The 22,675-nt window shown below is 45.7% G+C and overlaps 1 protein-coding gene across 1 annotated transcript in view; it reads left to right on the forward strand.

The window, feature by feature from the left end:
* Positions 1-20,140, forward strand: part of LOC137382655 (proline dehydrogenase 1, mitochondrial-like) — a 43,966-nt gene extending 23,826 nt beyond the window's left edge. Inside the window, exons 4-14 of the mRNA XM_068054876.1 lie at positions 514-677; positions 1,127-1,191; positions 1,792-1,908; positions 9,602-9,681; positions 11,016-11,097; positions 13,472-13,564; positions 13,918-14,064; positions 16,245-16,420; positions 17,095-17,193; positions 18,042-18,130; positions 19,009-20,140. Coding sequence (XP_067910977.1) covers positions 514-677; positions 1,127-1,191; positions 1,792-1,908; positions 9,602-9,681; positions 11,016-11,097; positions 13,472-13,564; positions 13,918-14,064; positions 16,245-16,420; positions 17,095-17,193; positions 18,042-18,130; positions 19,009-19,196 — 1,300 coding nt within the window. The 3' untranslated portion in view covers positions 19,197-20,140. The remainder of the gene's footprint in view (positions 1-513; positions 678-1,126; positions 1,192-1,791; positions 1,909-9,601; positions 9,682-11,015; positions 11,098-13,471; positions 13,565-13,917; positions 14,065-16,244; positions 16,421-17,094; positions 17,194-18,041; positions 18,131-19,008) is intronic.
* Positions 20,141-22,675: the final 2,535 nt, after the last annotated feature.

A 22,675-nucleotide genomic window follows, 5' to 3' on the forward strand; every position in this document is an offset into this window, starting at 1 on the left:
TTGCAGGGAGCTCCCAGATTCCATTCCATGCTGGTCTCTGCCTGCACTGCAGTTCATATGCTGTAATTAGATTCCATGCCTCTGGGATAGGGAGGGTGTTTAAAAAAAAACACTACATGATTAGGGAAGGAAAACAAGTGTTGGATTCCCATCCCCCGAGCGCTCTAGAGAGACTGCTGCTGGTTAGTATGTGAGTAGCAACGCTGACTGAAGGCAATGTTGGGCTTGACTAATGATCCTATGTTTGAATAGCCTGTCAGCAGTTGAAGCTGGGACACAGGTGAAGTATGATTCATGCCTCCAGAACCTGCGACCCATCTTTGGGTGGGGTGAGGGGGTGAAAGTGGAAATTAAGCTTTTTTTTTCTTTTTTGGAAAAAAAAAGAAAAGTTGATATAAAATGAATTACTAGCTCATTGTGATGGCTTTTGATCGTCATTCGTCAGTTAGACCCAGGCACTTTGTGCATTGCTTGCACTTACTTCTGATGGCATTTCTGGAATATTTTATTAAGCTGTTTCTCTGCAGGCGACATTCGTAGGGAGAAGAAATTTCGGCCTCATCGGCAATTCGGAGACCGCAGAGAAAATGTCTTTAGTGCTCGGACATACTTCTACGCAGATGAGTCCAAGTGTGACCAATACATGGAGACCTTCTTGAAATGTATCGCAGCATCTGGTACGAATCCATTTTGTTTGGTACTTTATTGCAGAATGAATAATGAGGGGGCTCTGTGTGGGTGTACTGTGTGGTTTTATATCTTTCCATGGCTGGCTATTAAAAGGCACTCGATTCAGCCTGTGACGCCAGCCAGGTTGAGCTTTTCTTTCCAGGATCTGTGTAGGTACTGTTAGTGATTGGCAGCTTATACGGTGATTGCTGGTAGTAAATATGTAGCTCCTTACTCAAGTTTTCTCACTGTTTAGTGGTAGCGTCAACACTGCTGTTTGTTTGGTGGATCACTCCTCCCTTGGCACGATATGCACTGTTATTCACTGGATGGCTTACTCCTGCCACTGGCAATATCCGTATTGCTTGTTGGGCTTTTCAGTGTGGAGTTTGGTGGCACGTGAGTGACTGTTTCAGTTTTCTGATGATTCTTAACCTCTCTTGATGTCCTTTTGCAGGTGGCAGTTCTGAGGATGGATTTTCTGCCATCAAGATGACAGCACTGGGGCGACCACAGTTCCTGGTAAGACTCCAATCTTATTTCTAACATATGGAGGACTCAGACTAGAGGTTGATAGTCTGATGCCTAATAACTTTTGGGGAGGGATGGGGGAGGTGGTGTGTGGAAAAAATGATCAAACTTGAATGTTACTCTTGTAACAGACTAATAGGCAATGTCGCTGGCGAAATGAATCAGAGTGCCAGATTATGCACCATGAAGGCGAGGGGGTCTTTGTGTATAGTATGATATGGCAGGTGCTGTCTACATTCATTTTCAAACCTGCCTATTGGTTGGTTTGTTTGTTCCATGATAGGATGGGTTTTTAACACAGGAGTTATTGGACAGAGTTCCATCTACCTCTGGATACAGGGTCTGACTTGACAATTGAACTGTGTGTCGACAGTGTTTTGCTCGCCCTTCCTTCAGCTGATGGGTTAGGGATTGGCTGCTGGGTCTCGGACTGACCTGGTTTGTGGGGTGGGCGGGGCGGGGGGAGGTGTTGTGTATCAGGGAGGTTGTGAGCTGCTTTGACTGTTGGGTTAGTTGCAGGGTGATCTGTGGTTGAACCTGGTGTTCTGTCCATCCTCAGCATCCTCGTACTTTTTCCTCTCGTCTTTGTAGCTCCAGTTCTCTGAAGTGCTGGTTAAATGGCGTGGGTTTTTTCGCCAACTTGCTGCTGAGCAGGGAAAAGCTGGTCAGGCTGCTATGGACACGAAGCTGGATTTGGAGCGACTGCAGGTGAGCGGGTGGTTGGCTGAGGTGTCCAGGCATGGGGTGGGGTGGAGAGAGGTGGACCATAGAAAAATTACAGCACAGAAGGAGGACATTCAGCCCGTCGTGTCAGTGCTGGCCAAAAATACTAGCCGCCCAATCTAATTCCACCTTCCAGGACCTGGTCCATAGTCTAGCAGGTTACAGCACTTTAGGTGCATGTCCAGGTACCTTTTTAACAGAATTGCGGGTTTTCTGCCTCCACCACCGTTCCTGGTACTTAATTCCAGACACCCACCACTCTTTGGGTGAAAAGGTTTTTTCTCGTGTCCCCTCTAACCCTTCTACTAATCACCCTTAAATCTGGCCCCCTGGTAATTGACCTCTCTGCTAGGGGAAACTTGTCCTTCCTGTCTGCTGTATCTAGGCCCCTCATAATTTTGTACACCTCAATTAAGTCATCCCTCTGCCTCCTCTGTTCTAAGGAAAACAACCCTAGCCTATCCATTCTTTCCTCATAGCTGCAACTTTCAAGCCCTGGCAACATTCTTGCAAATCTCCTCTGCACTTTCTCCAGAGCAACTATGTCCTTCCTGTAATGTGATCAGAACTGTACGCAGTACTCCAGCTGTGGCCTAACCAACATTTTATACAGAATTATATCCCAGCTTTTGTATTCTATACCTCGGCCAATAAAGGAAAGCATTCCATATGCTGCCTTCACCACTTTATCTACCTATCCTGCCACCTTCAGGGACCTGTGGACATGCACTCCAATGTCTTTCACTTCTACCCCTCTCCAATATCCTCCCGTTTATTGTGTATTCCCTCACTTTATTTGCCCCTCTCCAAATGCATTACCTCACACTTCAGATTGAATTCCATTTGCCACTTTTCCGCCCACTCGACCAAACCATAGATATCATCCTGGAGTCTACAGCTATCCTCTTCCCTATCAACCACATGACTAATTTTTGTCATCAGCAAATTTCCCAATCATGCCTCCCATTTCTAAGTCCAAATCATTAATATATACCCTAAACAGCAAGGGACCCAACACTGAGCCCTGTGGAACGCCACTGGAAACAGCTTTCCATTCACAAAAACATCTGTTAACTGCTAACTTTTGCTTCCTGTCGCTGAGCCAATTCTGGATCCAACCTGCCACATTCCCCTGTATCCCATGGGCTTTCATTTTACTGACCACTCTGCCATGCGGGACCTAGACAAATGCCTACTAAAATCCATGTAGACCACATCCACTGCATTACCCTCATCAATCCACCTTGTTACTTCCTCAAAGAATTCAATTAAGTTAGTAAGACATGACCTTCCCTTAACAAATCCATGCTGACTATCCCTGATTAATTCGTGCCTTTCTAAGTGTCAGCTTATCCTGTCCCTCAGAATTGATTGTAATAATTTACCCACCACTGAGGTCAGACTGACTGGCCTATAATTATTTGGCCTATAATTATTTGGCCTATAATTATTTGGCCTATAATTATTTGGCCTATAATTATTTGGCCTATAATTATTTGGCCTATAATTATTTGGCCTATACTTCGCACCCTTTTTAAACAATGGTATAATGTTCAAAGACCTCCAATCCTCTGGCACCGTGCCCGTATCCAATGAGGATTTGAAAATGATCCTCAGCGCATCTGCTATTTCCTCCCTGGTTTCCTTTGATCACCTGGGATGCAATCCATCTGACCCTGGTGATTTATCCACTTTCAAGGATGTCAGACCCTCTAGTACTTTCTCTCTCATTACGCTTATCGTATCTAATATTTCACTCTCTTTTACTACAATCTCTGCATCATCCCTCTCCTTTGTGAAGACCGAGGCAAAAAGCTATTCAAGAACCCTGCCCACATCATCTGCATCCATGTGTAAGTTCCCTTGTACATCTCTGCTAGGCCCTACCCTTTCCTTAGTTATCCTCTTGCTCTTGATGTACTGATAAAACATCTTTGGGTTTTCCTTGATTTTACCTGCCAATATGTTTTCATGTCCTCTCTTTACTTTTCTGATTTCCTTTTTTACTTCACCCCTGCACTTTCTACACCCCTCTAGGCTTTCTAAAGTATTAAGTTTTTTTGTGATCGTCATAAGCTTTTTCTGCTTCAGCATACCCTGTAAGCCTCTAGATAACCGGGGGGCTCTATATTTGGCCATACCACCCTTTATCTTTGTGGGGACATGCCTACACTGTGCCTGTAGAATCTCTTTTTTGAATGCCTTCCACTGGTTTGCCACTGATTTTCCTTCCAGTAGCTGTATCCAGTATACTTCTGTCAGATTTCCTTCTCAGTTTTGTAAAATTTGCCTTCCCCCAATTTAGAACTTTACTCCTGTCTTATCTTTGTCCTTTTCCATGATTATGCTAAAACTATCTCAAATGGTCACCCACTGTTACTTCATCTACTTGCCCAGCTTCATTACTAAAGACTAAATCTAGAATTGCGCCCCCTCTCGTTGGGCTTGTTATGTGTTGGCTAAAAAAGTTCTCTTGAATGCAGTTCAAGAATTTTGTGCCCTCTGTGCCCTTCACACAGTTTGTATGCCAGTTGATATTAGGGTAGTTGAAATCCCCAACTATTATTGCCTTATAGTTTTTGCACTCTGAAATCTGCCTACATATTTGTTCCTCTATCTCCATCTCACTATTTGGGGGTCTATAGTACTCTCCTAGTAGTGTGGCTGCCCTTTTTTTAAATTTCTGATCTCCACTCATATATGGCCTCATTTAAATATTCATTTAGCATATCATCCCTCTCACAGCTGTTATTGATTCCTTAACCAATAATGCTACACCCCCTCCTTTTTTTTTATCCCCCTCTAACCTTCCTGAAAACTCTAAATCCTGCCATTCTTGCCCCACTTTAAGCCATGTTTCTGTTATAACAACAATATCGTGTTGCCATGTGTCTATCTGTGCCCTCAGCTCGTAGGCTTTATTTACTATACTCCTTGCATTTAAATAAATACCTTTTAACTCTGCCAAATTCCTGTGCTGCATGCTTTTTAACCTTTTGCTTCTTCTGTTTTTCTGAGTCACTCGCTAATTTTCTTCCTTCCGTTCCCTGGCCTTAAATTGTCCTATCTGAAACTGCCCTCAGGTTCTCATCCCCCTGCCAATCTAGTTTAAACCATCCTCAACAGCACTAGCAAACCTTCCTGCAAGGATATTTGTCCCAGTCCTGTTCAGGTGTAGACCATCCAGTTTGTTCAGGTCCCACCTTCCCCAGAACTGGTCCCAATGGCCCAGAAATCTGAAGCCCTGCCTCCTGCACCATCTCTCGAGCCACGCATTCATCTGGTGTATTCTCCTATTTCTATACTCACTAGCATGTGGCCTTGGAAGTAATCCCTAAACTTGTCCTGGAGGACCTCATCCCTCTTCCTATATCGTTGGTACCAATGTGGACCATGACCTCTGGTTGTGCACCCTCGCCCTCCAGAATGCCCTGTAGCCGCTTGGTGATATCCAAGACCCTTGCGCCAAGGAGGCAACATACCATCCTGGAATCACTTCTGCAACCACAGAAATGCCTATCTGTTCCCCTAACTATTGAATGCCCTACCACTATTGCACTCTTGTCTTTTCTCCTCCCTCCCTGCACAGCTGAGCCACCCATGGTGCTCTCGTCATGACTCTCCAGAGGAACCCCCTCTTCCCATCGGTACTCAGAACTGAATACTGGTTAGAAAGTGGGATGTTCTCTGGGATCTCCTGCATTACCTGCCTTGACCTTCTGGTCTGTCTTGCAGCCACCCAGTTGTCCTCTGCCTGCGCTCTTAAGTCTGGGATGACTACCTCCTGCAACGTGCTATCCACGTACTTCTCTGCCTCGTGGATGCACCACAGTGACTCCAGCTGATGCTTGAGTTCTGAAACCTGGAGCTCAAGCTTCTGCAGCCGGTGACACTTCCTGCAGATGGTGCGTCCATGACTTCCCACATACCACAGGGGGCACATTCCACTTGGCCGAGCTGCCCTGCCATACCTTACATTAGCAAAAACACTTTTTTTGTAAAGCTAGTAAGTAGAATAACTTACCAATTACTTGCCAATCAGCTTCTTCCCCTGTACTGTGGAGGTTGAAAAAGCAAAAAGGGCTGCATTAGCTGACAACGCTACCGCTAGGGGGCGCTGCTGTGGCACATGCTGCAAATGCCACTAAAATGTCACAGACTGCGACTTTAGGCAGCTGCCAGGACTAAAGATGGCGCTGCTCAAATAATCACACGGAGGTAACCTAACAAACACATGTCAGCACACAATGGCGGAGTGAGAGAGCGAACGAGCTGGCTGTGGAGGGGGCCGTGGAAGGGACGAGGTGGGGGGGGGGAGCGGGCCGGGGAGGGAGGTGGGGGGGGAGCGGACCTGGTAGGAGCGGAGCAGTGGGCGAGCGAATGGCGCGGTGACGGAGGGGAGCGGAGCGGCCTGAGGGGTGCGGGGGGTTGTTGTGTTTTTCTGCGCATGCGTCATAAATTTGGAACGGCAAAAGACTTACCGAACTTGCCAGCACCCGGCGACACCAAGGTCTTTGGCCGCTCGCTCCCCGCGGCTCTCTACAGCCTCTCGCTTCTGGCCCCCTCCATCCACCTGCTTTCTCCCCTACTTCTCAACTGTACTTCAGGCATTGCAGCTGTCTGCTCCCTGCCTTTTGCATCCCCCTCTTCAGGAGCTTCTGAATTTAACTCCACCCCCCAAGGACCACACCACATTTGAATATCTGAAGTGCAGTTGCAAAGTCGGGAAAATAACATCAAAAACCTCAACCAGTCCAGGTTTAATTATTGAGAAATTCTATTAAGTGCATTAAACATTCGAGGCACTACTGTGCATGGATACATGAGTGTTGTGTCACCAGCATTCCCGTGAAACAGACAGGCCGAGTCTCTGCTATGCAGAACTAAAGAGATTGTTCCTGGAGAGCCTTGCGGTGAATGAACACTTGGCTCTCTCTTCCACTACTGTATTGTCCATGTGAAGAAGGAAAAGTCACAAGAGTCTGAACTCAGTCTATTCTTGGTGAATGTTCCCCAAATGCATCCCAATGTGCGCACCACTTCATCCATAAATGCAAGGTTCCTTTCCACATCATGACGAGCTCCGCAGCATGATCCTGTTGCCTTCGTTGCTTGAATGCTGACCTTAAGTCTCAAGGATTGTTTTCTCGACGGCATGTTTTACGTGAAAAGAAATAAGCAAAGAACATCAGTGTCAGAGCTTCCTCCCCCTCCAGTGAAATTACTGTTGAGCATGCTTTACTGATAACACTGCCAATGAATCACTTAGTACCCAACTCAGCTGTAGGAGTCAGGATGATGTTACTGCCCCTCTCTCGTGATGGTTCAATGCTGCTCTCAGGGAAAACATGAATGATGTGAGAGTGCTGGAAAAAGAAGCACATTTCTTTTGGACTATGAACATAAAGCAGGCCATTTAGCCCAGCTGTTCCCTGCTAGTGGTTATGCTACTCCTGCGCCTTCCCATCTGCTCCCATTTAATCCTGCCTACTACTATCAGCATCGCCTTCCATTTCTTTCGCTCTTATCTACCTTTGCCTTAAAGCAACATTGAGGGTGGAGAATGGTGTGGCTGCACTCCCACCTCACCAGTTGTGTACACAGCAAGAGCATTTACATTTGTGCTACCACTGGACACGGCATGCTTGTTTCTTTCAGTGCTCAGTCTCTTCTTGCTGAATGTTCCCCAAGTGCTTGACCCCTTTGGATGCCCTCTCTGCTTGACCGGCAGCAGCTGGCAATTGCGGAGTCTCACAAGGCTCTGCATGGTTGTTTCAAGGGCGGATGGGGAAACAGGTGGCTGTGTGTCCCTGTGCACTGCTCTGATGGGTGCAGGAACAGAGCAACTTACACCAGGGACTGGAACACATGTACTGCCTGTACACAGCCCCAGACAATGGAAAGGATTTTAGTGCAGTGCAGTGGACTGGAGCACATGCAGTGCCCCTGGCAATGGAAATGTTTTCAGAGCAACTTACCTTGGAGCAATCTCCTCTTTCTGATTAAAAATGAAGCAGACTGAAATCTTCAAAACGACTAAATAATTGCGAGAAAATGCCTGACGAAACCTCTCCTCCTTCCACTTTCAGAAACTCGCGCCAAAGCTTCTCACATGCGTGAATACCCGTTGGCGTTGCATAAAGCGCATGCGCAGAGCCTGACCAGGCGCGACGCCTGAAGATGCATACGTCATGCGATGACTTCATCGGCGCATGCCAATCAGTCCTGGCAAGCCGGAACGCAGCGCATGCGCAGTGAGCAGGAGACCGTCTGCGCATGTGCGCACCGCGGCGCAGCCTGATGACGTCAGTGGGGGCCAGCGTTGTCAGGAATCACTGAAAAAGAAAAGGAAACCAAAGAGCATCTCCTGCCCCTAGTCAGTAAAATCCCTCACACACAACTCAGCCTTACTCTCTGTCCAAATAGCACAATTCTAATTCATTAGTAATTATGAATAAATTACACTAACTAAAACCTTACTAATACCAACCTTACCACTTACAAAGTAGCTATTTAAGGAAGAAAAGAACTTTCCTGCAGTGACAACTTGCTTGGACCATGATGAATATTAATCATATTAAAAGTAGGATTCTGTTTCAACACTCTGTCTTCATTATTCACCTGAGGACCCAAAAACCTGGGGCTTGGAAGGGACAAAGCAGCCAACAGCAAGCATGTCCGCATGATGGAGGCATGCTTAATGGGCAGATGACAAAGTTTGGGCACGATGGCAATTTCTGAATGGCAATAGAGAAGCTTTTTGTTGAACTATATTAAACATTAACTCTTCTTTCAAAACTGCCATCCTTTTACGCCTCATAGGGTGGACATCCAGGGAGAGACCTAAATGGTGTGGTACCAAGCCTTTTTACAAAAAGAACCCTCACACCAGCATCAGATCAAGCACCCTGCTGAGGGAAGGCTAGCGACTATAAACCCTAACTTCTCTGCAGTTCTAGAAGATGAGCACATTTTGGGGAATTTCAGGGTGTTTTTCTTCTATAGAATCATAGAAGGTTTGCGGCACGGAAAGAGGCAATTTGGCCCATCGTGTCTGCATCGACTGAAAAATGAGCCACCCAGCCTAATCCCACTTTCCAGCTTCTGGTCCGTAGCTCTGCAGGTTACGGCACTTGTACATATCCAGCCACCTTTAAATGAATTGAGGGTTTCTGCCTCTACTACCCTTACAGGCAGAGAGTTCCAGACTCCTACCAGCCTCTGGGTGAAAAAACCTTTCCTCATCTCCCCTCTAATCTTTCTACCTATCACTTTTTAAATCTGTACCCCCTAGTCACTGACCTCTCTGCTATGGTAAATAGGCCCTTCCCATCCACTCTAACCAGGCCCATCACAATTTTGTATATCTCAATCAGATCTCCCCTCAGCCTCCTCTGTTCCAAGGAGAACAACCCCAGCCTATCCAATCTTTCCTCATAGCTGCCTTTTTCCAGTCCTGGCAACATCCTCGTAAATCTCCTCTGTACCCTCTCTAGTGCAGTTATATCCTTTTCTGGAATGAGGTGACCAGAACTGCACACACTACTCCAGTTGTGGCCTAACTAATGATTTATGCAGTTCCAAAGAGAAAGTGAAGCCTTGGCCTAGTGTGAAGAGTGCTGCCGTTCTATATACTCTGTTGCATTCAAAACCATTTTCTCTTCGTTTTGCACCACAGAAGAGCTTGGCTAAACTTGGCATAGCCACCTTGGAAGAGATCACCCACTGGTTTACCGGAGAGAAGATTGGACTATCAGGGTAAGCACCTGGTTCAGTCACATTTCGGTGTATCTGTGTGTATGGATGTGGGCGCTGTTTACTGACATCCTCTGCTTTTCTAGAAGTTCTGTGCAAATTTCATAGGCCGTGACCCAGCAGTGCTGACATTAACGTTAATTACACAGACACAAGGGCGATTCCTGGTACCCACGCAAAGGCCGCTTGGGGATGTGCGAGTTTTCAAGTGCAGGAGGAGGTGTAGCGCGTGAATGAGTTTTATCAATGTCACGTGAGGGGATCCTCTAGCGTAAGGAGGTATCCTCCGCCAATCAGAATCCAGGTATTCTGACAGGTATGGTCGAACTCTGTTAACACTATGGTTGGTTGCCCCATGCACGTGCGCCTTCCCTCCCTGCTCTTTCTAACTGCTCTGCTGTTTCCTAGGGTTACTAATTTGATGTATAATAAGTGAAACTGTGGCGTCTTATTCCTGCAGGTAGTAAATTGTTAAAGATTTTTTAAAGTTTTAAATTTTCACTTTTTCTTTTCCTTTTTGCTTTCTTCTCTTCTCTCTCAATCCAATCTTTCTTTCCCTCTTTTTCTGTATCTGATTTGACTCTAATTTACCCCATTTCCTTCTCTTTGTCAATCATTAAATCTCATTGGTTAAGACGATAGACTGTTGGACCCATCATTCACCCAGGATCCAGATACCCTATTGCACTCATTATCAGTTCACACTTCCAGCAGCTTGCAGGGCAAAATTCTTTTGAACTGAAAGGTGAGGGAGAAAGTCCAAGAAAATTCTGGGACATTGTGCAGAAAAAAAGCTCATTAATGACTCACTAAGTATCCAATGAGCTGTTCCAGATAAGGCAGGAAGGTCCCAGGTTCTGTCCCAAGTCTGTGCTAAGTTAGCAGATTGCAGACCAGGCTGTCCTGGGATGTCCATTAGCCAGAGTGCTCCTGGACATTATTCAGTGAGCCCTGCTGGAGAATATGTGTAAATGTGGACAGGATCAAGTGCTAATTTAATTTCCTGCATGGCTGAATCTGACACTCATTGGCCAGATGTCACGTGTGAATCTGGACATTTGGGCGAATTATTGAAAGATGTTGGTGTCCAAGGGCCAGTAACCCAGAAACAGTAAGTGCCTGTATGAGGAGAATGAAGAAAGTTGGCATGGAGAGGAGGAAGCAAAAGAAGTACTGAGAATCGTAAAATGGCATCTCATTCTGATCATGGATGCACATGTCCCGTGGGGAATTATAGTCACGCAGCTGCTTACTGTTGGATTGTGCGTCAGTTACTGACACGGGTATGTCCTTTATCATAGTACTGACCCTTGTGTGCCCTTTCTCCTCCTTTTCAGCACTGTAGACCTGTTGGACTGGAACAATCTGATCGACAACCGAACAAAAGTTGCCAAGCTCTTTGTAGTTCCAAACCTGCAGGTATGGAATTTCAGATACCACTGAGCATTGTGCAGACTGGACTGTAGGGCTGAGGTACCTGTGTAAGCCAGGGTAGTAACCACTGCCTGCAGCTGTCCATGGGTTAGAACTTTATCGATTGTTTGTTTCACCCTGTAATACCTGGAGGTTTGCTTCGCTGGTGCACTTCTCTCCCACTCTGTCCCAAGTCCAGAGACCCCCCCCATCCCAAATCCCAGAGATGGGACCATCATAACTGAAGTGGTGCCTCACACTTGAGGTGTGTCACAGTGCAGACCACCCCAGTTTGCCTACCAGCTGTCAGAATGGCTCATAGCCAATCTGCCTGAGGTGCCCCCAGACCCTTTGAGCTTAAAAAAAAATCTGGTATATATCTTTGCTTCCAGTTGACACTTTGTCTTCAGAATGAAGTAATCTCTCCCCTCCAGGGTTTGGTTATCATACTCTAGTATAGGTTTGGTGTCTCCTTTAAGCTGCCTATGGAACTGATGCCCGCTACAAACAAGCGTCATTTCCATTGAACGCATCATGTGGAATTTCCTGTCTGAGAATTCTCTAAACACCCAACCTCCCACTTTAAGTCGGAGTGTGAGCACCTTTGGGCACCGCCCCCCCAACAAAACAACAACTCAGAATTTAAAAAGGCACAAACCAAGCAGAAATAGGTACTATTCCAAATTTCTAGTCCCCTGTGTGACTTTAAGACTATTTGCCCCCTCAAGTCCCAGGAGTTTCGGAACATTTCATATCTTGATGAGGCTGGACCTTTCCATGACCGCTTTCTCCAGTTGTTTTAACTCGGCTGTATTGCATGTTTCCGTATTGAAGTTCTTAACTTTTGCCTCCATTTTGCTTGGTGCAATGGACTGCAAAAGTATGACTGCTTACACGCAAAGTAAAGCTTCCTCCATGCTGTTTCATCAAGTACTCCAGTGTTCAGTTAGATGTGAAGTAAAGCTCACTATTGCAGCAATTCGACATATTTTAATTTCTCATTACCAACAATTTGTATTTATATAGCGCCTTTAACAAAAAAAAATCCCAAGGTCCTTCACAGGAGCATTATAAAACAAAATTTGACACCAAGCCACATAAGGAGATATTGGGCAGATGGCCACCAGCTTGGTCAAAGATGCAGGTTTTAAGGAATGCCTTCAAGGAGGAAAGAGGTAGAGAGCCAGAGAGGTTTAGGGAGGGAATTCCAGAGGTTAGGGTTTTGACAACTGTAGGCACACCTCCCGATGGTGGAGCAATTAAAGTTCAAGAGGTCAGATTTCAAGTAGCACATATTTCAGCTGAATGTGGAGCTGGAGGAGATTAAAGATGGGGACGGATAAGGCTTTGGTGGAATTTTAAGGGATGAGAATTTTAAAATTATGATGTTTAACCAGGGGCCAGTGTAGGTCAGTGAGCACAGGGCTGATAGGTGAATAGGACTTGGTGAGAGTTAGGACATGGGCAGCAGAGTTTTGGATGGCCTCCAGTTTACAGAGGGTAGAACTTGGGAGGCTGGCTAAGAGTGCATTAGAATAGACCAGTCTTGAGGTAACAAGTCCTGGAATAGGTTTCAGCAGCTGATGGGCTGAGGCAGGGCATAATTGGGTGATGTTATGAAGGTGGAAATGGGTGGTTTTAGTGATGGCATGAATATATGGTTGGAAGCTCATCTCCAGGTTAAATATGATGCCATCAAGGCTCACATTATGTTGCCATCTAGTCTAAATTAAGGGGTAGGTATGTGCTGTAGGTCCACTCTCCCTATGAGGTGGACTGAGGCTACCCAAACTATTTTCACATGGAACTTTGTAGCAACTAATCATGTTTCATCAGTCTGGGCAGGATTTAGAACCAAGTTCCACAGCAGGGAGCTCAGAATCAATCATATTGTTGAATGTTTTCCATCCTTGTGTTCAAATCCTTCCATTGCCTTGCCACTCCCGATCTCTCACGTCTTCCAGCCCTGCAACCCTCAACAAACTCTGGGTTCCTCCAACTTTGATCTCTTGGCATCCCCCACGTGATTCGCCCCACAGTTGTCATCCATACCTTCAGGCATTTAGGCTCCAACCTTGGTCATCCTCCCTCCACCCCCCGCTACCCCTCTCCTTTTTAAGGTGCTCCTTAAAATCTCCCTCTTTATATCAAGAGCTTGGTCACCTGTCCTAAAGTCTTTGGCTCTGTGTCGTTTTTCTTCTCCCCCTGATTACGCTCCTGTGAAGTGCCTTGAGATGTCTTGTACATTAAAGGTGCTATTTAAATGCAATTTGTGTCAATGTACAATCGCTGTAGGTACCTTGGATTGTATAAATCTGCACATTGATTTCAAATTACAGCTGCGCCGGCTGGAGTAATGTCGCTTTGTGCTTTCTTACAGACGGGTGAGATTGAGCCACTTCTCCTACAGTTTACAGAGCAGGAGGAGCTGCAGATGAAAAGGATGCTGCAGAGAATGGATGTCCTGGCAAAGGTAGGAGAGATCAAAAGACACAGGGAGCTCCACGGGAAATTCAAATGATTGAAAGTGTTTTACTCGCACACTGAATTGCAATGCCCTCCATTCCCAGCTGCGGCTATGTTTCTCCCACACGGAAATGTTCTTTCCTTTTAAATCCTTTTTGTAGCTGTTATGTCAGTAAGCCATTTGCCATTATTTGTATGAATTTAGTTGCCACTTTCAAGCTGAAGCAGCCGAAGACATGACTTTGCACTGCAATGACAGTAAAGCTTGTGTTTTATTTGTGTTGAGGGAAGCATGGAATGTTACAGCCCTGCTGGTTTAGGACTAAAACAGTAACTTGTTGCCATTCCCGTCCTCAACAGGAAGCCTTGGCGACAGGGGTCCGCCTCATGGTCGACGCTGAGCAGACTTATTTCCAACCAGCCATCAGCAGACTGATCCTGGAGATGCAGCGGAAATTCAACACCAAGAAGCCCGTCATCTTCAATACCTACCAGTGCTACCTGAAGGTAAGGATTCCCTGGGGGATGGTTGTCACCCTTTCTCTGCTGCTCTGCACCTTCATGTGTGTTATGCTGTGCCCAGAATGAAATTTGAGAGATACAGAGGGAAAAAAAAACTAGAGTTCTCTGGCTGCCTCCTAAGCAGATTCCTTCCAAGTCTCATCAGAGGGGACTGTGCTCTCTTTGTGCAAGGATGATCAGACTCAAGATAGTACAAAGGACCTGAGGGCTGCCAGCACTTATGGAACTGTAGCTCAGCATGTAGCAGCATCTTTAGGAGAGAAGAAGATAGGGACAGGAGTAGGCCATTCAGCCCCTCGAGCCTATCCCGCCATTCAATGAGATCATGGCTGATCTGCGGCCTAACTCCAGAAACCTGCCTTTGGCCCATATCCCTTAATATCTTTGCTTAACAAAAATCTATCTATCTCAAATTTAAAATTAACGACTGTTCTATCTTCAACTGCTGTTTGTGGGAGAGAGTTCCAAACCTCTACCTCCCTTTGCGTGTAGAAGTGCTTCCTAACATCTCTCCTGAACGGTCTGGTCCTAATTTTTAGACTATGCCCCCTAGTTTTAGAATCTCCAACCTGTGGAAATAGTTTATCTTTATCTAACCTGTCTTTTCCTGTTAATATCTTGAAGTCTTCGATCAGATCACCCCTTAACTTCTAAATTCGAGCGAAAACAGGCCTAATTTGTGTAATCTCTCCTCGTAACTTAACCCCTGTAGTTCAGGTATCATTCTTGTAAACCTACATTGCACTCCCTCCAGGCCAATATATCCTTCCTAAGGTGTGGTGCCCAGAACTGCTCACAGTACTCCAAGTGGTGTCTAACCAGGGTTTTGTACAGCTGCAGCATAACCTCTGTGTCTTTATACTCCAGTCCTCTTGATATCAAGGCTAGCATTCCATTAGCCTTTTTGATTATTTTCTGCACTTGCTCGTGGCATTTTAAAGATCTATGCACCTGAACCCCCAAGTCTCTTTGGACATCCACTGTACTTAACCTCTTCCCATTTAGAAAGTACCCTGCTCTATCCGTTTTTGTCCAAAATGGATAATCTCACACTTGCCCGCATTGAAATTCATCTGCCACAGTTTTGCCCACTCACCTAGTCTGTCAATATCTCTTTGCAATTTTATGCTATCATCTAGACTGTCTACAATGCCGCCTAACTTTGTATCATCAGCAAATTTGGATACATGACTTACTCTGCCATCATCCAAGTCGTTAATGAATAATGTGAATAATTGAGGCCCCAACACAGATCCCTGTGGGACACCACTAGTCACAACCTGCCAATCAGAGTACTTGCCCATTATCCCCACTCTCTGTCGCCTACCACTCAACCAACTTCCTAATCATGTCAATAATTTGCCCTCAACTCCATGGGCTTCTACCTTAGTTAACAGTCTCTTATGTGGGACTTTATCAAATGCCTTGTGGAAGTCCATATAAATAACATCCATAGACATTCCCCTGTCCACTGCCTTAGTCACCTCTTCAAAATATTCAATGAGAAAGAAAAAGAAAGAACTTGCATTTATATAGCACCTTTCATGACTGCAGGACATACCAAAGTGCTTTACATCCAATGCAGTACTTCTGAAGTATAGTTGGTGTCGTGTTGTAGGATTTGCGGAAGCCAATTTGTGCACGGCCAGCTCCTAAGAAATATTTTCCAGGATACTGGGATAAATGTTACTACTCTTGAAAATTGCACTGTGGGATCTTTTATGGTCACCAGAGAGGACAGGCCGGGCCTCGGTTTAATGTTTCAGTCAAAAGATGGTACCTCTGACAGGGCAGCACTCCCTCAGTACTGCACAGATGTGCCAGCCTAGTTTATGTGCTCGAGTCCTGGTTTGGGACTGTACCTACAATCTTCTGACTCTCTGTCAAGTGTGCTACCAACTCTGCCATGACTGTCACTTGACCTAGGAAGGGAGATAAATGGTACGAGCGGAGGTGAGAGCATTCCAGAGGAGTGTGAAGTGTTCATGAGCAGAGTAAATGATGGGTAGTGTGAGCCAGTGTCGGCGGTGCTCATATCTAACCAAGCCCTGAACCAACAGCAGTCTTTACAGACAGCTGACACTGGCTGATTCTGTTACTGAACAACTGCCAGTGCCTCATCATAGCTGCAGTAATGATTTTTCCCTTTTCTTTCCATCCCCCAGGAAGCTTATGATAATGTGTCAATGGATGTGGAATTGTCCCGCCGGGAAAACTGGCACTTTGGCGCAAAGCTGGTGAGGGGTGCGTACATGGCCCAGGAGCGAAAACGTGCCAAGGAGATTGGATATGAGGATCCCATCAATAAAACCTATGAAGATACGAATGCCATGTATCACAGGTAGGTGTCCTTTCTGTAACTCTGCAAGAGGAATGAATGGAGCGCGCTCATGGTTGTGCAAGGAGGGAAGTCTCTCGCGCTCTCTAAACTGAGGGGCGGAGTTCTTTACAGTTGGTGAGGTTGGGGTGGGTGGAAGGGGAAGTTGCACTTGCTGGTGAGGAGTGTTATTTATTATTACACAGGTCTGGGGAATTATGGCTGCAGCCAAATGTTGTATTCTTTGCATGGCCAGACAGCTCCCTGTAGAACCTCTTTGATTGTTGCATGCAGGGAGTCAGCTCCTGATATGGCAGTGCTAGACTGAAAACAGTAGCACAACAATTGCTGACATGGGGTACAGCATGGATTTATGCCTATTTCCCATGCCACCCCCTGCAGAATTTCAGTGTGGAGCAAGTGAGTGGCAAGACCTGATCCTTCCTTAGAAGGGTGTGGGAGGAGGACTTTCCCCAAGGCTGCTTTCGCCTCTGAGTGGGTTAAGGCGAGGCTTCAGCGAAGCTAGGTTACCACCTGGAGTTACTGTGAACAAAATTAGATGTTAAACTCAAACTAACAACAGCAAGCGTTTTGTCTTGTAAGTTGCAGTTGGGCTGTTTGCTTTATTTTTCTGATTTTTGTATCTGACAGGTGAGTACTGTGGCCCCTGGATTTCTAATCATCTGTTATCATTTCAGGTGCTTAGATTACATTCTGGACGAAATCAAAGTGAACAGGAAGGCCAACGTAATGGTGGCTTCACACAATGAGCAAACAATTGCATATACACTGCACAGGTAATGAGGGAATGCATGGCCATGCATTTTTCCGGATGGTGCATTTCGAAAGTGATTCTGGGATAAGGAGTATTGCTGCATTGCTGACTTCCATCTTCCACTGACAGGGTGCTAATTTTGAAGGATCCCTACTGACTTAAAAATTAATTGTGCCAGGGGCTAAATTTAAAAAAAAAAGCTGTCCTTGTTTGTTAAAACCCCCACCCCCAGAATCCTTTTTGTGATCCTAGTTGAGTTCTTAGCAAAGCTGGCACATGGATTCAAGAGAAGCCCACACAGTTTGAGTATTTTAATTGTACCCAGCATGAATTTGAATTTGATCTTCATCCGTCAGAGAGGAACGTGCTTGGGCAATTGCTAGACATGTCCGATCAGCCTCTCTTTGGCTTCCCTTTGGGTGCGTAAACTGAATGCCTCCTGGTCCCTGCCTCACTACTCATTCCAAAAGCAGCTGATGACCACTGGTGCCAAATCTAGTCAGTTCTTTACTGCCACTAGGGAGATGGGGAGGGGTGATAGTGCTGGAGACTGTTTCTCCTGTTGCTTGTGCCACATGTAAAAGGAATGTCCTTACAGTAGTTCAGCTCTATATTTTCTCCTGTTTTCTTGCAGGGTCTAATATTCATGTTGCAACACAGGACACTCGATGCCTTGGATTGCGTAACATCACATTCGTGCCCTTGTCCCTGGTTGTGGAATCCATAGCCAAGGCTTTAATGAATAGAGGGGATCTGTTGAGATTGCAACTTGAATGCTCGTACATAGCACTGTCTCTGCTCTTTCTGCCAAAAGTAAATCTAACCACGTGAATTTCTGTTTCAGTTGCTAACTCCCTGTTCTTCTCACAGAATGCATGATCTTGGGCTCCATCCATTAGCAAAGAAAGTCTACTTTGGCCAGTTGCTGGGCATGTCTGATCAAATCAGCTTTCCTCTTGGTACGTTGTTTTCATTCGTTCGTGGGATATGGGCGTCGCTGACAAGGCTAGCATTTATTGCCCTTGAGAAGGTGGTGGTGAGCTGCCTTTTTGAACTGCTGCAGTGAGATAGGTACACCAGTGCTGTTAGGAAGGGAGTTCCAGGATTTTGACCCAGTGATAGTGAAGGAACAGCGATATAGTTCCAAGTCAGGCTGGTGTGTGGCTTGGAGGGGAACTTGCAAGTGATGGTGTTCCCATGCAACTACTGCCCTTGTCTTTCTAGGTGGTAGAGGTCGCAGGTTTTGAAGGTACTGTTGAAGGATCCTTAGTGCGTTGGAGCTAGAAACAAATGATCTGATGCTAACTGCTAAATAACATAACCCCTTAGTCAACTGGGCATCCAGGTAAACTTTCCTGCCAGGAATGTGACCAGTATCACTGGCATGTGGGGACCTCCTTTACCTGTGTTTGGTGGGTCTCCATGTTGGATCCTAATCTCCATAGTACTTCCCATTTCCTGGGATATATTCCAGAAGTGTTAAAGCCATTGGGATTATAGAAGATTATTTTTGGAGCTTTGTGGCACAACCTAATGTTTTTTTTTCAAATTGGGCATTTGTGCCTTTTAAGGATCCTGGGAGTTGTGGGCTGGGTTTAACTCTGACAAGGCCCGGTCAACAGGAATCTGTAACAGAGATAACTGGTAATCCCTGCTCCCACATTGCGTGCTGGAGGATTTGAGTGGATCTAGGCAGAACTCTTCATTTCTAATTCTAGGTTTTAAGAATTAGATGATACTAAAGTATCTGGAATGATGCAACCTGGACTTGGCTGGTGCTCCAGGAGGTTTTTTTTTTGTATAAGCTAACTCTCTCTTTCTATTCTGTCTCTCATAGGCCAGGCTGGGTACCCGGTGTACAAATATGTCCCCTACGGTCCAGTGGAAGAGGTTCTGCCCTACCTATCCAGACGTGCACAGGAAAACAGGGGCATGGTGGCAGGAACCCTGCGGGAACGCCAACTACTGTGGAGCGAGCTAAAATGCAGGGTCGTGAAGGGAGAGCTATTCAAAGCTGTGTATTAGAGGGGTCCTTGTAGGGGGAGGGCCTGGCAGTCTGGTTATAGGAGTGATCACGGGAGGGTGGGGGTGATCTGTGTTGATGCACAAAGCGCTTTAAAAGTGCAGAGGAAGGGGGTGCTCTTACGTGACTCAATTAGGGGCACGCAGAGCTTTGGGGACTAGCATTGTCCTCAAACAAGGTTTGAAGTAAAAATAATTCTGCTTGGTGGGCTTCAGTGTCAGCCACCATTTGAGCCTTGCTCTTTCTCTTGTGCTGTGTGATTGTTCAACTCTTCCCTACTACTGACTGTCAACCCATCCAGAACCTGTTGGATATGTTGACGTTTTGGAAATATAGCTCTTTAATCATGACTGGTATTATGGGGTGTCAGGAAGGCATTCACAGGTGTTCTCCTCATTTAATGTAACTTTGGTGGAAAAGCACAAGGAGCTGGTATAGATACTGTACACTATTTCTGGGATTTCTGCTGCTGTACTGCTAAAGTATGTTGGATGAGCAGGAAACCTCCTGCAAAACTCTCCCTCCTCCCCCGCCCTCCCCCCACACCAACCCCTCTGTCTCCTGCATAGGTTTGTTGCTCACCAACCAATTTTTCCAAATTAAAAAATGTTTTTGAATGGTTAGAAGTGGCAATGGCAGGGTAAAGAGTCTACTGCCTCTTAACACCTGCAGGCTCTTGTCCTCTGATGTACTTAGCCTGTTACCTTACTTCAGAGCGCTGGGAGGAGTGAGGACTAGCCATGCTCTGCAACTTTGCAGAAGGATTGCTCCGTCCTTATTATTCTGACGCTGTACAAGATGAGTCCTGTATCGCAGATTGAACATTATGTACATCTTGCAGGAAGTCTGCCCTATGCCATGTGAGTTGAATGCTCCATTTGGAGCGCTTGCTAGATTGTGACAGTGTATTTATTTATAATATAAAGTTACTACTGCAGTTACAGAACACTGTGTGTGACCTCAAACTGTTGACTTCAAACTCAGCACTGGAAGTAGACTGAATAATTTTCAATTGTAACTTTGCCTCATATAATATGCAAATTATCTCTATTTTGTTATGTGACGTATCAGAGTTTTGGGTAAATTTGTTGACCGATCTAACAGTTGACCTGCTATTGTCTTGTTATAATCTGGCCTCAGAAGATAAGACGCTCTGTTACGCACAAAAAGATGAGAGCCAGTGTTTGTCCCTGGGTGTCTCCTCTTTTTTTTCTCTCCCCTCCACCACCCCCCAAAACAATGTGCTGCATCCTTTATCAGAGAGAAGAGTGCCCATTCCCCATATCGGGTGCCCTATGGCCTTATACAAGTGACAGTGACCATTTGGTGCTGGATTAAGAAAGGATCTCATTGCAGGCAGCAGAGTAAGAGGGAGTGGGGGGTGGAGCTGGGGTGTGGAAGGTAGGCCTGATCACTACAGCAGTGGTTTGCAAACATTTTTGGCTGAAGGGCTCTTACTCAAATGGATGAATAATCACTGACCACACCGCCGCCCCCGCCCACCCCCATGTAAGTTATGATACTCGTAGTATGAAAGTTGCTGCATGTAAAGAGTGTTTACCTGTTTTCTTAAAAGCAATGTTTACTTACAGATGTAACCACCTTCATGTTGCTTTCAGCACTCCTTCATGCGTGTTCCCCTCCTAGCTGAGACAGCCAGCGCACTCTGCGCTGTACATGTGGCGGCTGCACTCCTCTCCCAGCTTGCACCAAGCCTACCTCCAGCTGTCAACATAAGGCCAGCCCTGCTTGGTAAGCACATGAACATTATTTTCAGGACCCACTGAAAAGTCTGTATGGGCTCCTAGGGTTCACTGTTTTAGAACCACTGCAATACAGAACCACTACCGTACTGCTATTGACTTGGATGTTGAACTTGTCCTTTGTGCCTTAAGAAGGTGAGATGATGCCTTTTCCCTTTTTTGGTGGGGGGGTGGGGGGGGCGGTAGGAGGATTGTCTTTGCTGCACATGTTCATGAAAATCCCCAATAGGACTACGCCCATTTTACCAGGAGTTGAAAGCTTTGATGTGCTTGTGCATGAAGGGAAAGATTAACTAATTGGCGCACACCATCTGTGTTGAAATGTTTGACGACACCTAATTTTAGTGTGGTGACGTGATAGTGAAATTTACGTTTTGGAGGATCTTTAATGTTCGTTTTAATAGATTGGGAATGTCTTGTGAGATAGGAGGAAAGGGACGTGTGGCTGAACAAGCCTGAAATAAGGAGAGGCAAAGCGAGCTTCCGAAATGTAGGGCTCTGCCGCTCATTTAGATAAACCTGTGCTTTTGCAAGCCCACTGCAGTTCTTCCTCCTCAAAGGACTTGATCAAATCAGAATGTCTATGGACCTGTTGTGAAGTTGCCCTTATTTTTCTTGGGACTGCCCAAGACATAGTGCCACTGGGAGCGAGGTTGGGCCTTTTGACAGAGCTGTTAATGTAGCAGTGCCTAGTGCAAGCCCCACAGTGAGCAAACAATTGGAGAGAACACTGGGCTATCTGAAGTTTCAGATTATTGAAAGTGGTCTGATAGGCCATCAAGGATGGGGGTGATTAATGTCTTTTCGGGAACCCTAATGGTAAAGGGGTTCTTTTAACTTGTGAAAGTTTTATTGTGCTCTCTACTGATTTTATCTTTTGTGTGTTCCATCTTGTCTTGGGTTTTCAATAAATCCTTTTGTGTATATATTGGTTACAATGTGTTTTTAATGTTTAGGTTAGCTGAGTGTCTGAAACCCATGACTGTGCTTAAAACTCTGCAGGCTACTGAGCAATCCAAAACAAATACTGCCAGTGCACAGCAAGGCTCTCGATGTCTGAGAAAGGACAAGTTGATGTGCCCTTTCTGACAGATACGGCAGAATTATTGACAGGTTGTTTTCAGAAGCTGCTGCTCCTGTTAAGTATTTTGGTGATTTTCAGTTTCCCCCCCCCCCCCCCCCACCACTACCCCTGCCACTTTGATTCATAAATGCACACAAGTAAAGTTTGTTTTCCCACTCGGAGGTTCAGAGTCTCCCCACTTGCCTAAGTACAGAAAGCTTGGTTGCAGGCTCGCTTTTACCAGCACAGCTGATCAGCACACAGCACTGGTAAACATTCAAATATTAATCAAGAAAATACTGGAAATGTACAGAATCTGTAAAGAGAAAAATCCATTAACGTATCAGGTGTGTCCTCCGTCACAGTATTGATGAGAATCCTGCTGCTTGTTGACCTAGGGCTAATCTGTCATTTCAGGCAATGACATGTAAGCTTATTTGGAGCCAAATAGGAAGAATCCCAGCTTTTAAGGCCCATCTGTTCCCCAGGTCCTGTTGTTAATCTAGGCTGGTTTGTCAATTGTCGACAGTGCTCTGGCAAATATGGACCTGACTGGCTCAGGTATTTATCAATTCTGCGTCAGAGAATCAGCCCAATTTTCAATCTTTGAACCAACTCAACCCTTTTAGACATTAAAAATCTCCCTCCTCAGGGT

Source organism: Heterodontus francisci, chromosome 23 (genome assembly GCF_036365525.1).
Source record: "Heterodontus francisci isolate sHetFra1 chromosome 23, sHetFra1.hap1, whole genome shotgun sequence".
Classification (NCBI taxonomy): domain Eukaryota; kingdom Metazoa; phylum Chordata; class Chondrichthyes; order Heterodontiformes; family Heterodontidae; genus Heterodontus; species Heterodontus francisci.